Genomic DNA, 13,994 nt, shown 5'->3' on the forward strand with positions numbered 1-13,994 from the left:
AGGGACTGGGGGGGGGATCCAGACCAGAGAGACTTTGGCGGAGTCTCCTTCCTCCCGCCCCCGCCCCCGCCCCCCCCGGGGCAACAGAAGGGGGTTGCTTTTACGCGTGGAGGAGGAGCGGAGGGTGCTCATTTCTGCATGGCCGGGAGCCCTGGAGGATGCTTAACACCGCCCCCCGCAAGACTCGGGTGATGTTAGAAAAGGGGATTTCTCCGCCTCCTCCTCCGCCCGCAGGCGCCAGGAAAGTTCCTGGGTGTCTCCAGATGCGGCCTAAGAGGAGGGGGACTTTAAGCCCTCCCTCCCCCGTATGTTCCCACTGCTTAGTAATTCTCTCCTCCACCTCCACCCCAGCCAGGTTTGCCCCACCACAGCTTCCTTAATGCCCTTTTCTCGGTCTCCCTCCCTGTGGGTAAAGAGAGTGGTACCCCTGAGCATGCACAGAGAGCTGCCCTGCTTTCCTGGCTCATTGCTGAAGTGGTGCAGGGGGACGCCCTGTCTTCCGGGGACTCCCCAGCCAGCCTGTGCCCAGTGGGTGTGGGGGGGAGGCGGCTGTGAGCCCCTGCACCTCTGACTGGGCCCACCAATGTCAGTACTGCTGGCCCAGACCCGTAGGGGCTCTCCGGGGTCTCAGATGCTCTGCCACGGAGCCACAGCCACTCCCCCTGGTCATAGGCAGTTTGGTGGAAGGGGGCAGTTTGGGCCGGCCAGCCGGCATCAGACGTCTCCTGTTTTCCCACCAGTTTGGGAGGGCGGAGGTGAGCCAGGGAGGGTTCTAAGGGCTGACAGCAAGTGGGGCTGACAGCAGATCTGTTCTCCCCCCCCCACTCCTCCTCCTCCTCCTTCTGGCCCCACAGGTGAACCAGAGACCCTCCTCCCCGCCTGGGCCATGTCTACAGAGAGCTCCCCCTTGCTCAGTTACCGGTTCTTCCGAGTAGCAGGCGCCGCAGAGATGCCGGGGGCTGCCCAGGAAGAGGCCCCCCTGGTGGTGGGGGTCGGGGGACTGGCCTCGGGGGGCCCTCACCACGATCCAGCCCGGCAGCTCTCCACCTTCTTCGGGGTCGTCGTCCCGACGGTGCTGTCCATGTTCAGCATCGTCGTCTTCATGCGCATCGGTGAGTGGCACTGGGCCCCCTGGCCTCTCCTTGCGGCTCCCTCTGGGGTGTTCCCTGACCCAGCCCGACTCCGTAACGCCTCTCCGGCCTGCCGTTGCCCAGACGTTTCCTCCTTCCTGGGATCTGCCTGCCACGGGCTTCAGGAACCGTTGAGGGGAGACCCAGCGCATTGGGGCCCGAAGGCTGAGAGCGCAGCCAGGTCCCTTCATGGGGCGGCTTTGAAACATGGGGGGGGTGCCTGCCGAGATGACCGGGGGGTGTTGGCACCCTGTGCCCCCACTCACACCCCCACTGAAAAGTCCCCCAAAATACCCATGACTGTGGCAGCCTCCGATGTTTAGTTGAGGGTCCGCACCACTCATAGCGGGTGTGCATCTGTCTGTCTGTCTGTCTAATTAATGAGCCAGGGGCTCGTGGTTGGGGACCACAGCCCCCACTCCGCCATGTCCTGTTTTTAATTTGATCGGGGCAGACCCACATGTCTGGCCGTGGATCTTTTGCTCTCAGAGTAGACAGAATTCTCCTTCTTCTTGCGTGCCCGTTCTAATGCATGCCTTTCATAGAATCATAGAATGTTAGAGTTGGAAGGGACCTTGCAGGTCATCTGGTTCAACCCCCTGCATTCTGCAGGAGCATAGCCGAAAGAGAGCTCTACAACATACCCGAAAGATGGTCGTCCAGCCTCCGCTTGAAAACGTCCAGCGACGGAGCCTCCACCCCCTCCCGAGGCAGACTGTCCCACTGCTCAACCACTCTGACAGTTAGGTTCTCTCCCAAAGCCTGCAAAGGAGTGAAGCGTTGCTTGCGAGACCCCCAGCCTGAGTGGCTTTTCTTTAGCAAGCTTCGCCTTAAACATGCAAAAGAGCGTCAGTCCCGCTTGGCTCTGGCAGCTCAGGCTGTGCAAAGGGCAGCCCACAGGAGAGCTGAGCTGTTTTGCAAAGCTTTCCTTAATGGCCAACGAAAGAGTGGGGAGACTGGCCGGGTGAAAGCCGGTTCACATTTCAGAGCGGGCTTGCGCCCCCCCCGCTGACCCTTCCTGCCCTGTGTTCCCCCCCCCAGGGTTCGTGGTGGGCCACGCCGGGTTCTTGCAGTCCCTCCTCATGCTGGTGGTCGCCTACCTCATCATCTCCCTGACCGTGCTGTCCGTCTGCGCCATCTCGACCAATGGAGCGGTCCAAGCAGGCGGGGCTTACTGTATCCTTTTCAGCCAATGGCTGCCTTTGGTTCAGGTCCCTCCTCAGCCATGAAACTCACTGGGTGACCTCTGGCCAGTCTCTCGCACTGCCTCTTCCTCAACCTAACCTACCTCACAGGGTTGTTGTGAGGGTAGAAACGGAGAAGGGGAGCCACCTGCACCAGCCCGAGTTCCTTGGGGAAAAGAGTGGGGATGATCCAAGGCAACCAAAAGGAGCAGAGATAAAACGGGGGGGGGGGGGCTTTGGGAATGGGGAGAGGAGGTCCAGGACAGAAGTCCCGTGGTGCCTGGGAAGGGACGGAAGGAGTTAGGGTGTTGTGTGAGCAGGACTCTGGGAAGAGTGGGTCTCCCGGGTCGGCTGAAGAAGCTGAAGGCCTCTTTTGGCGCAGAGGGGGAAGGCTTCCTTTGGGCCCAGGCTTAGCCCCAGAACACTTTTGATGCCACAGGACAAGTGAGTGGATAGAGTGCCCCTGAGCTTGTGCAGAGTGGTAGTCTGGGAAGCTCAGAAACGAGTCCAGGGCAGAAGGTACAAGTCAGAGGCAGATGACGGCTTCTCGGGGGGGGGGGCGCAGGGATGGGGAGCGAGGTCTCCCGACCGTGACATGCCAGGTGCTCTTGGTGAGCTCAGGCACATAAACACGTGAAGCCGCCTTCTGCTGAATGAGACCCTGGCTCCCTCCAGGTCAGTGGTGTCCACTCAGACCGGCAGCAGCTCCACGGGTGGGGGTGGGGGTGTCAGGTTAAGTCTTTCACATCAGCTACGGCGAGATTCATCCAACGGGAGATGCTGCCAGGGATTGACCTGGGGCCTCCTGCACGCGAAGCAGATGCTCTGCCCTTGAGCCACGGCCCCTCTCTCCTGTTGATGGCTGCCTCCTCCCCACGTGGCAGACGGGGTTCCCTTCCCCGCCCCCCCCTCGCTCTCTCTTGTGTCACCTTAACCGCCTCCTCCTCCTCCCTGCTTCAGTCATGATCAGCCGGACTCTGGGCCCTGAATTCGGCGGGAGCATCGGCCTCATGTTCTTCTTGGCCAACGTCTGCGCTTGCGGCGTCTACGTTCTCGGCCTGGTGGAAGCCATCTTGGATGTCTTCGGAGCGAGTGAGTGCCGCCGGCCCCGTGGCGGGGGGGGGGGGGGGGAGGCCGGGGATCTCCAAGTTGCCCGTGGAGGTCTGGTTTGGGCCCTGCAGTCCTGACCTCCCGGTTCTCCTCCTGCCCCTCCAGATGGGGCGGAGTCTCCTGGGGCGAAGGCCCTCCCCCAGGGCTACCTGTACAGCTTCCTCTACGGCTCCCTCATCCTCCTGCTGTGCCTCGTGGTGTGCCTGGTGGGGGCCCAGATCTACTCCAAAGCGGCCTTCTTCATCTTCCTGGTGGTCAACATCGTCCTCATCACCATCTTTGCCAGCTTCTTCGCCGTCTCCCCCCGTGAGGTCGTCATCTCCCGGGACAGCAACCAGAGCTTCAATGCGTTCTTCACAGGGTTCAACATCTCCACCCTCCGGGACAATATGTATGGTAGGGAGGGGCCGGAATTGCGGGAGGGGAAGGGCAGGTGTCCCGGAGAGGCCCCCAAACGTGGAAGGAAATAGCCTACTCCACCACCACCACCACCATCCCGCAGTGTAGAAACAGAAATGAGATTTGGAGTGTTGGTTTCTGTTTAATTCCGTGGCATTGCAGACACCTGGGTAGGTGCCCAAAAGCCAGTGTTTTCCAGACAAATTGCCCTGTCGTCCCATAGCTTTGTCCCAGAAGTACTGAACTTAACTGACCGGCTCATAAGTGCATTGACGTGCACTGTGCCCTTTTGTTCTGGCCCTTAAGCTTCCGGCCAGGGTGGGGGCTTTGGTGAAAGAACTGGCGATCTTGATTTGGGGAAGGACCTAAATGGTGGGGGAAGAAGGGTAGAGGGGGGCTCCCGGGCTCCTTGGGGTATCATCTCAGTGGTCAGTAGCCTCGTTGTGCTTTCTGTCCCCACTTTAGGGGGTTAGAGATGTGGGGTGGGACTGCAAACGACAGCATTCAGCTGGGGAGAAAACCGCGCAAGTTTTTCCCGGCAAGAAACGGAGCGGAGGGCGGGAGGGGGAACACACGGCTGTGGTGGGACGGGAGTGCTGATGCAAGAAGCGAGACCCCCGCCCGCTTGACCCAGCCTTGCCTCCCCAGCCAGGTACTCTCAGGACTATACCACCAACAACATAATGTCCTTCGCCACGGTCTTTGCGGTGATGTTCAACGGCTGCACGGGCATCATGGCAGGCTCCAACATGTCAGGTGAGGCTGGGGGAGGGGGCCGTGGGGGCCGGGCCTTGTGTCGTGGGGCAGCCGTGCCCCTGGCGGGCAAGCAGGGCGGGGGGCGGGACTCGCCACGCCTAACGGTGGCCCCTCCCCCTCTTCTGCTCCTCCCGCAAAGGGGAGCTCAAGAACGCCAGCAGCTCCATCCCCAGGGGGACCATCATCGCCCTGGTCTACACCTTCGTGATCTACTTCCTCCTCTTCTTCATGACCAGCTTCACCTGTGATCGGTGAGCGCGGGGCGGGTTTGGCCAGGGCGGTGTCACGGGGCGGGGGAGGGCTGAGAATTCTCCTGGCCGTGGCGGGCGACGGGGGCCAGAGGGGCAGTGACTTGACCCACGGCCTTTCGGCACACGGAAGCACGGCAGGAGGCAGGGGGCGGGCACACGGGGCGGCGAGGCCACTTAAGCTAAGCTGGCTTCCGGGCGATGGGCAGAGTGGAAGTTAGCTGAGCCGGTGCGGGGGTGGGGGGGGGGAGAGTCTTGCTAGGAGCAGGCGCCACGAAAGAGGGCGTCACTGTGCTGGCGCCTGGCTTCCCCGCAGGGCACTGCTGCAGGGCGACTATGGCTTCTTCCGTGCCATCAACGTCTGGCCGCCCTTCGTGCTGATCGGCATCTACGCGGCCTCGCTCTCGGCCTCCATGAGCAACCTCATTGGCGCTTCGCGGATCCTTCACGCCCTGGCCAAGGACGACCTGTTTGGTGAGGCCGAGTTGCCCCCTAGGCTGTCGTGAGGGGTGCCCCCCCTTTGAGCTTAGCGTCCCACGGGGTGGGCACCTGCCGCTCTCTCTTGCTTCCCCCACAGGGATCGTCCTGGCGCCGGCAAAGCGCGTCTCCAAAGGGGGCAACCCCTGGGTGGCTGTCCTCTACACCTGGGCCCTGGTGCAGGTACCCTCCGCTCGCTCGCTCCTCCCCCAGGGGTGGGGGTGGGGGCACATCGGCTGCATGGAAATATGTAAAAGAAAAAATGGGGGGGGCCACACACAGAGATTGTCTTGTTCGTGTTACAAACGCACAAAGCTGCCTTCTACGGAATCAGCCCCTGGGCCCATCAAGGTCAGTTTTGCCTGCTCAGACTGGCAGCCGCTCTCCAGGGTCTCAGGCGGAGGGAGGCCTTTCCCGTCACCTCCCGCCTGGTCCTTTTCGCTGGGGATGCCACCAGGGATTGAACCTGGGACATTCTGCAGGCCACGCCAGTAGGGCTGCTAAGCCGCGGCGGGGGGATCCGCATGTCTTTACAGGATCCCAGCCGCGGGGGACAGCGATACTCGTTGCACCGCCATCGCCAGGATGTGACGCTATGCGTCGTGACATGTAGCGTCACATCCTGGCGACGGCGGTGCAACGCGTATCGCTGTCCCCCGCGGCTGGGATCCTGTAAAGACATGCGGATCCCCCCGCCGCGGCTTGGCAGCCCTACACGCCAGCGGCTCTCCCACTGGGCCACGGCCCTTCCTCATTCAGTCCATTCGGCCACTCCTGCATTCGGGCAGTTCCTTCAGCGAGGGCCGCAGTTCAAAGGACCCAGGTGGGGAATGCCAGCAGCCTTCTGTTGAGGCGCGCTCCCCCCGCCCCGTCCTTCAGGCCCAGCGTTCCGCCTTCCGGCTTCTCTCCGGGGTCTCGGGCAGGGCGAGGTCTTGGCCGGCACCCGGGTCCTGGGATCCCTGGCTGGAGGTTCAGCCTTGGGCCTTCCGTGCTCAAAGCAGGCCCTCGATCGTTGAGCTGCGGGGGAGAGGCGGGCCCTGCAGGCCCCTGACCCCCTCCCCTCTCCGCCCCCTCAGCTGGTGCTCCTGGTTGGGAAGCTCAACACCATTGCCGGCATCGTCACCGTCTTCTACCTCGTGGCCTATGCGGCCGTGGACCTGGCCTGCCTGGCTCTCGAGTGGGCGTCCGCTCCTAACTTCCGGTGGGTGAACCATGGGTTGTGGGGGGGGGAGCCCCGTGTCTTTGGGAGGGCCTGTGAGTCCGGAGTCCCTCGCAGGCCACGATTCCTCAGAGGGGCAGCCTGCGTGAAGCCTCTGTGGCCGCTTCTCCCCCTCCAGCCCCACCTTCCAGGTCTTCTCGTGGCACACATGCCTCCTGGGGATCGTCTCGTGCCTGGTGATGATGTTCCTCATCAGTCCGGCGGGCGCCTCGGGGAGCCTGGGCCTCATGCTGCTGCTCCTGGGCTTCATCCACCTCCGGTCGGCCGCCTCCTCCTGGGGCTACATCAGCCAGGCCCTGATCTTCCACCAGGTATTTCTGAGGAGGGGGGGAGACCCCACGCCCTCCGTCTCACAGGAGGCGGTTTGGAAGAGGAGATGCGGGGGGAGGGCATCGGCATGGAACAAGGGGTGCCGCTTGAGAGCAGCGTCTGCCCACTGGTGCCAGGCTGGCCTTTAACCCGGGACAGACCCAGGCTCCTGGTCACCAGTCTTCCTTCACCCCCTCCCTCCCTCCTCCTCCCTCCCGATACAAAACAGGTCCGGAAGTATCTGCTTCTCCTCGACATCCGGAAGGATCATGTCAAGTTCTGGCGGCCCCAGATCCTCCTCATGGTGGCTAATCCCCGGGGCGGGTCTCAGCTCATCAAGTTCATCAACCACCTCAAGAAAGGGGGTCTCTTTGTGCTGGGCCACGTGGAGATCGGAGACTTGGGTAAGGGGAGGCCCAGACCAGCGGGGGCCACGTGAGCCACTCCTTCTCCCGGGCCCACCCCACCTGCAGTGCAGGCTTGAGTGGGAGGTGGGAGTGAGCCGAGAAGACGATGCGCAGGGAGGGAAGAGCCGTGCCGCACGCTCCGAAGGGAATCTGCCAGATCCTTCTCCAGCCTGGCCAGCGAGATAATTCTTTGTTCACCCCAATTACGGCAGCTGGCCCCACCCTGCGGGCATGCCTCTTGACCCCTGGAAGCATTCTCCACTGGGTGAACCCCGGCGTCCCTGGCTGCCGTCAGCATCTTCTTCTGCCCCAGTGGACTGAGAGGATGTGTGATGCTAGACAGACTCTCCAGCAGTGTTCCCCCTAAGCTGAGTTAGTGTGAGCTAGCTCACAGTTTTTTAGCCTCCAGCTCACAGATTTTTGTCTTAGCCCACGAAGGAGCAAACTAATTTATGCAGTAGCCAAATCGCTCGCTCACAACTTTCATGCCAGTAGCTCACAAAGCAGAATTTTTGCTCACAAGACTCCACAGCTTAGAGCACAGGTGTCAAACTCATTTGTTATGAGGGCCGCATCTGGGCCGGGCCATGAGTGCCATAAAAAGTAATGCCAAGTACCGGAGATAGAAACTCTATAAAGGACAGCAGCTGGTAAGCTCCAAGTGGGTGTATCCTCACTGCAAGGCTCCATGGGCTGGGAGGGGGTGTATGCAAAGGAAAACCCACATGGGCAGACTGGAGAGGCAGCGGGGCAGCTCTGGGCAGACGCTCCCGCAATGCTTGACTGCTGCAAAGGTGTTCCGCCGTGCTGAAGCCACAATGGAGTGGCTCCCCCCACCCCACCCCCAGCACTTCCTCCCTTGCATTGGTTGCTCGCGGGCCGCATAAGAGCCCTGGGTGGGAAGATGAGACTTCCAGGCCAGCTGGAGAGCAATGCTCCCTCTAAGACAGGAGTGTCAAACGTAAGGCCCAGGGGCCAAATCAGGCCCTGGGCGGGCCTGATTTGGCCCCTGGGCCTTACGTTTGACACCCCTGTCTTAGAGGGAGCATTGCTCTCCAGCTGGCCTGGAAGTCTCATCTGCTGATCCCAGAGGTTTTGTTTTCCACCCTGGCTGTGGAAACAGCCCTCTGTGCATGCCTTTGAGGGCACTTTCTTCACCCATAAAAATGCACATGGCCTCATACTGGGGAGCAGAAAGGGAGTACTCCCTATTCACTATCTGAGCGCCTTGGAGCAAGGGCGAGATAGACGGACAGGTCCAGGCTGAGCTTTGGCTGGGACTGAGTTCTAAGAAGCCACCAACCTCCCTCCCTCCCGCCCCCCACCCCCCCAATACGCGAGCTTGCATCGTGGGTGTCCCTTGAGGCCCGGGGCCCGCAGAGTCTTAGGTGGCTAGGCACTGTTGCTTTTTAACAGGAGCAGGCCTGCGTGCGCCTTGAACCAGGGGTGTGCTTTTGACCGACTGCCTTCCTCTCTGTTCTTCCCCCCCCCCCAGACACGATGCCCTCGGACCCCATCCAAGCCCACTACAACTTCTGGCTGAGCCTGGTGGATAAGCTGAACGTGAAAGCGTTTGTGGACTTGACGCTGTCTCCGTCGGTGCGTCAGGGAACGCAGCATCTGCTACGCATCACTGGCTTAGGTGAGGGGTGGGGTGGGAGAAGAGAATGCGTGTGTGTGTGACGAGCGTGGCTGCATTTTCTGCATGGTGGGGGGCTGGCAGGCAGTCCTTGAGTGACGAAGGGGCCAGGCGGCCGTCCGGCACCCGTCATCCAACCCCAGAGCAGCAGCAAGCGCCGGAGCAGGGGAACTTTGCCCCTGCTGAGCGAGTTTAGCCCTATATGTCTAGACCAAATCCTTGCAGAAATATTTTGGGTCGCCCTCCTTCCTGCCTCTATTGGGGACAATTCCAGATGCCCTCAAAGGAATGGAGAAGGGGTCACGCCATAGTGCTTTATGGGAGATGGGACCCCCCCCCCCCCCCCCCAGGCTGCAACCAGTCAGAGAAGGCTCTTTTGCCTCTTTGCTCCGACAAAACAGCCTCTGGTTATTGTGGCTCTTGTCTCCTTTCCTGTCCAGGAGGGATGAAGCCCAACACATTGGTCCTCGGTTTCTACGACAACTGTGTCCCCGAGGATTACTTCCTGCAGGACCCGGCCTTTAGCCAAGCGCGGGAGAACGATGAGTTTGGGGTGGACCTGACTGCTCTACAAGCGCACTTCCCGTCCGTGAGGGAGGGGGAGAGCCAGAGGGCTCTGAGTCCGGCGGAGTATGTGGCCATCATCTCGGATGCAGTCAAGATGCACAAGAACGTCTGCCTGGCCCGCTACTTCCACCTCCTGGAGAAGGAGCTCCCCTCCTCGTCTTCCAAGAAGCGCATGGAGGGGTGTTACATCGACGTCTGGCCTCTCAACCTCCTGCGCCCGGACACGCCGACCTACGTGGACATCTGCAGCCTCTTCCTCCTCCAGATGGCCTGCATCCTGACCATGGTCAGCTCCTGGAAAGCCGCCCGGCTCCGCATCTTCCTGTGCGTGGAGTCTGGGGACGTGGGCTGGGTCAGCAAGGAAGAGAAGCTGAAGGAGCTGCTGACCAAGCTGAGGATCAAAGCGGCCATCCAGACGGTCACCTGGGACCAAGTGGTGGCCCTCCACGGTCACCAGCAGGCGGGCGGAGATTCCCAGGGAAAAGAGGGACCAACGTCTGGGGCGGCTCCGCTGCCTCCGCGTCCGCCTGGGAAAGAGGCGAGGGAGGCCTTCCTGAACGCAGCCACCTTCCACGTGACAGACGAGTACTTGGCCTCTGTCAACAGCTTGCTGCTCAGGCAAGGGGGCCAGACGGCCGTGCGGTTCCTCTACCTCCCACGGCCTCCGGCGGATACCTCTCAGTACCAGCGCTACTTGGAACAGCTGGAGGTCCTGACCACAGGCCTGGGGCCCACGTTACTAATCCATGGGCTGACACCCGTCACGTGCACGGAGCTCTGAGGGACCCCGGGCGGGGGCTGGTGGGTGGAACAGAGAGGCTGAGAAAAGGTGCCTTCCCATGGAGTGGCAAGCAGCGGTGCCTTTGGGGAATCTGGGTGAATGACGTCTGTGAGTCTGTTCCAGGGGGAAGGCTTTGCCAGAGGTCTGTGGGGGATGGGGGGGGAGAGGCCGGGGCTGCCTCCTCCTTGGCCATTTTCAAAGAGAGGGATCTTTCCCATCGTTTGGGAAGGCTCTTGGTGGCTACCAGGTGGAGCAGAAGGCTTGGACCTTCCACCTCGATTGCGCCAAGGTGCTTCTCCCCACGTTTTGGTGTGGGTCGTGGCTTTGTGGTCTGGAATCCCAGGTGCCATCGACCCCCCACCTGAGGGCTCCCAGCGTGAGTCAGAGAGCTGACCCATTTGCTTCGACTTCTCCGCTTGTCAGGATCCAAAGGATGGCAGCTCCCGTCTCTCCAAATTGGGGGTGGGGAGAAGAGCCTTGCTAAGGGGGGGGGGGGGTTTTACTGGCTAAGGGGGGGGGGGTTTCCACACCAAAGCTGTGTCAATCAACCAACAAAATAATTTTTAATCTTCATGGGCTGAGGGGGGTCACTAGAAGACATCGGCTGAGAGAGAACACGGGGTGGGGTGGGGGGCTTGGGGGGGCTTCCCTGCTCCTCCTCAGTGGGGCCGATGTCCCTCTAGGCTGAGCTTTCCTTCAGTGGCACTTCAAAGGACGTCTTCCCTGAATTTATCCTGCTGTTGCTAGACTAAGGTGGCCTCATTTCTTCTCCTGTCCCCTCCTCCCCCCCAGTTAGTTTTCTGGAAAAACTTTCAGAATCCTTCCTTAGGAAAGTGTGAGTGTATGTGAGAGACCGTAGAGGGTGCCTTTACCACATTCCCCACACGGCCTGGGGCTTTTTTGGGCCCCTCCAACTGCGGGGCGTTGACTCTGCTAACCATTAATGACAAGCAGTTGGAGGGGGGGGGATTCCCTATCTCAGCAGGGGGGGTTATTCCCCTCCCTGCTGGAAAAAATACTTCCTAATCCCCTTCACTGTACCTGCCTGCAGAAGGTGCTTCTACTAATCCAACGGTATGACTTACATTTTAGTTAACGTGCCTCTATAGTTGGGGGACCACTAAGGGGAGAGGGAGAGACGGGCCAGCCACTATCTAACTGAAGCCCCCTCGGGGGTTTAACCGTGCGCTTTGGGAACAAATATTGGTTGGGGGGGGCAGGACAGTGGGAGGGATACGAGGGGTGGGGTTCTACTTTTGTAATGAATGCGTGCAATAAAAAAGACACTTGCAGGGGAAGCCGTGGAGCCTCATGTGTTGTTACTCAGAAGAAGAGGAGATTGGATTTATATCCCTTGCCCTTCACTCGGATTCTCAGAGCGGCTTACAGACTCCTTTCCCTTCCTCTCCCCACAACAGACACCCTGCGAGGTAGGTGGGGCTGAGAGAGCTCTGACAGAAACTGCTCTTTTTCAAGAACAGCTCTTATCAGAACTACGGCTTGCCCAAGGTCATCCAGCAAGTGCAAGTGGAGGAGTGGGGGATCATACCTGGCTCTGCCAGATTAGAGTCCGCGCACTTAACCACGACACCAAACTGGCTCTCTATTAGATTACTCAGGCAAGGGGGTGGCGGGGCGGGGGTAGCCAGAATTCCTGGCAGGAGAGCCGCTAGTCCCCTTGGGCAGTGCAGAACCTCAGGAGACGCTATTACAGCTGATCTCCAGGTGGTCAGCTGTGTTGGGATGAAGCAGCAGAACACATTTAGAGTCCAGTGGGGCACCTTGAAGGCCAACAAAGTTTTATTCAAGGTTTGAGCTTTTGTGTGCACACGAAAGCTCATACCTTGAATAAAACTTTGGCCCCAGTCACATGGGCAGGAAAATGCGGGGGAAGCCCCACTGTTTGCCCCGGAGCAAAATGCAGGGCTGTGCAATCAGATGTCCCGTCAGGTCCCGTGGTTAGGGGGGAGGTGCCTATCACAGGACAATCCTGCAGCGCGGCAAAGAAGCGGCCTCCCTAGCAAAAGGCTCCGGGTTTAACCCCTTCCAGGGCTGCAGAGGAATGCAAACTGTGTCCTCCATCCGGTCCCCTCAGGAGGCGCTTCAGCCGGGCCGCCCTCCCGCCACGCCCCCCCCACACCTCCCCCTCTGCTGCCCGGTGCAGAGTTCCTCCCGAGCAGGCCGAGCCAGGAGTAGGGGGGTATGGAAAAGAGGAGGGGGCTGTGTTTGTTTTTAAGTGTGTGCATGCGCCGTTAGGTGCTTGTGCGCATCCCGTGGAGACTTGGGGAAAAAACCTTTTAGCGACGGGACATGCCACGACTTCCCACCGGAAACGCGATCAGGCGCCCACCCTTCCGCACGGTTCCCGGAAACTAGTACCTCAGAGGTACTAGTTTTTTACCCCGCATCTTCGGCGGGAAGCATTGGGTTGGCCACGGGAGCTCTACGCTTCCCAGATGTGGCGCTGTGATCGCGCCCGGAAAATCCGCCTATCTTCTGTCTCTGTAGCGTGGCTAATGCTCCGTGTGACCGCAGCCCTTGTTGGCCTTCAAGGTGCCCGACTGGACACTAAATTTGTTCAGCTGATCTCCAGGCAGTGTTCCCTCTAAGCTGAATTAGTGTGAGCTAGCTCACGTTTTTTTCACCTCCAGTTTACTCCTTTTTTGTCTTAGCTCAGGAAGGATGGGGCTCCAGAGCCAACTAATTTGCGCAGTAGCCCAATCGCTCGGTCACAACTGTCGTGCCAGGAGAGCTCACAAAGTAGGATTTTGGCTCACAAGGCTCCACAGCTTAGAGGGAGCATTGTCTCCAGGTGACAGCCATCAGTCCCCCTGGAGAAAACGGCCCTTCGGGAAGGTGGGCTCCCTGTCATTCTACCCCACCGAAGCCCCGCCCCAGTTCCAAAATCTCCAGGAATTTCCCAACCCGGAGCTGGCAACCCTCCTGTGGCAGCGGCGGCAGCACACAGCCACAGTTCTTGGGGGGTTGCCCCCATCCAGGCGGGTTGAAAGACCTATAAAATATTAAAAATAGCAAGAGTGGCTTTATATTGCACTAATGGGTCTGATGAGTGTTACTGTGGGATATGATCAGAGTGTTTGCCAGATGGATTAATACTATAGAGGTATTTCTTCAATGCTCTACCCACTTTGACAAAGTTCTACACGAAACGAGATGTCATGTGCATGGTTCGTTGGTGTCGATGGCGTATGAATGGCTTCCAGTAAACTGAATATTGGGAAAATAAATTTCTAGTCCTTGGGAGAATTTTTTGGCATAAGACATCAGGGTGGTTTGCTTCTTCTCAACTTCCATCCCGTGATCTCTCTCTTTGGCTTGCAACGTCCAGGCGGGGGCCTGGCTCCCCGGGAGGGAACGGCCGCCGGACGAGCTCCCTCCGCTCCCCGGTCTCCCAGGAACTGCCGGAGCCACCCGAGCAGCGGCCTCCCTGCAGGGCTGTTGTGCGAAGCTTTCGGGCTGCCCAGGCAGGGTTAGGGAGGCGCGGGCACCGCCAAGGCCGCCCCGTCGCTTAGCAACGGCTCCCACTCCGCTCCCCCACCCCACCGCGGGAGCGGCACAACATGGCGCCCAGAGGAAGCCGGAAGTCCCTCCTCCGCCTTGTCGCTCTAGCCACGACGGGGGGCTGACTTCCGGTCAGCTGCGGGGCTGGGCCGAGGGGCGGCCTGGGCGTCCAGTCGGGGCCACCCGCCGCTCCAGCCCTGTCCGCCTCTATGGCCAATGGCTTTCGGGTGGGGGAGAAGCGCCGGT

At 60.2% G+C, this 13,994-nt stretch overlaps 1 protein-coding gene across 1 annotated transcript in view; it reads left to right on the forward strand.

Moving 5' to 3' along the window:
• SLC12A9 (solute carrier family 12, member 9) overlaps positions 1–10,678 on the forward strand; it is an 11,210-nt gene extending 532 nt beyond the window's left edge. Inside the window, exons 2-14 of the mRNA XM_015427906.1 lie at positions 855–1,112; positions 2,172–2,306; positions 3,275–3,406; positions 3,530–3,820; positions 4,472–4,579; positions 4,719–4,830; positions 5,144–5,301; positions 5,405–5,487; positions 6,381–6,505; positions 6,642–6,834; positions 7,062–7,236; positions 8,735–8,881; positions 9,319–10,678. Of these exons, the coding sequence (XP_015283392.1) occupies positions 887–1,112; positions 2,172–2,306; positions 3,275–3,406; positions 3,530–3,820; positions 4,472–4,579; positions 4,719–4,830; positions 5,144–5,301; positions 5,405–5,487; positions 6,381–6,505; positions 6,642–6,834; positions 7,062–7,236; positions 8,735–8,881; positions 9,319–10,226 (2,793 nt within the window). The 5' untranslated portion in view covers positions 855–886 and the 3' untranslated portion in view covers positions 10,227–10,678. The remainder of the gene's footprint in view (positions 1–854; positions 1,113–2,171; positions 2,307–3,274; positions 3,407–3,529; positions 3,821–4,471; positions 4,580–4,718; positions 4,831–5,143; positions 5,302–5,404; positions 5,488–6,380; positions 6,506–6,641; positions 6,835–7,061; positions 7,237–8,734; positions 8,882–9,318) is intronic.
• The last annotated feature ends 3,316 nt before the right edge of the window (positions 10,679–13,994 follow it).

The sequence above is a fragment of the Gekko japonicus genome, unplaced genomic scaffold, assembly GCF_001447785.1.
Source record: "Gekko japonicus isolate JY-2015 unplaced genomic scaffold, Gekko_japonicus_V1.1 scaffold761, whole genome shotgun sequence".
NCBI lineage: Eukaryota > Metazoa > Chordata > Lepidosauria > Squamata > Gekkonidae > Gekko > Gekko japonicus.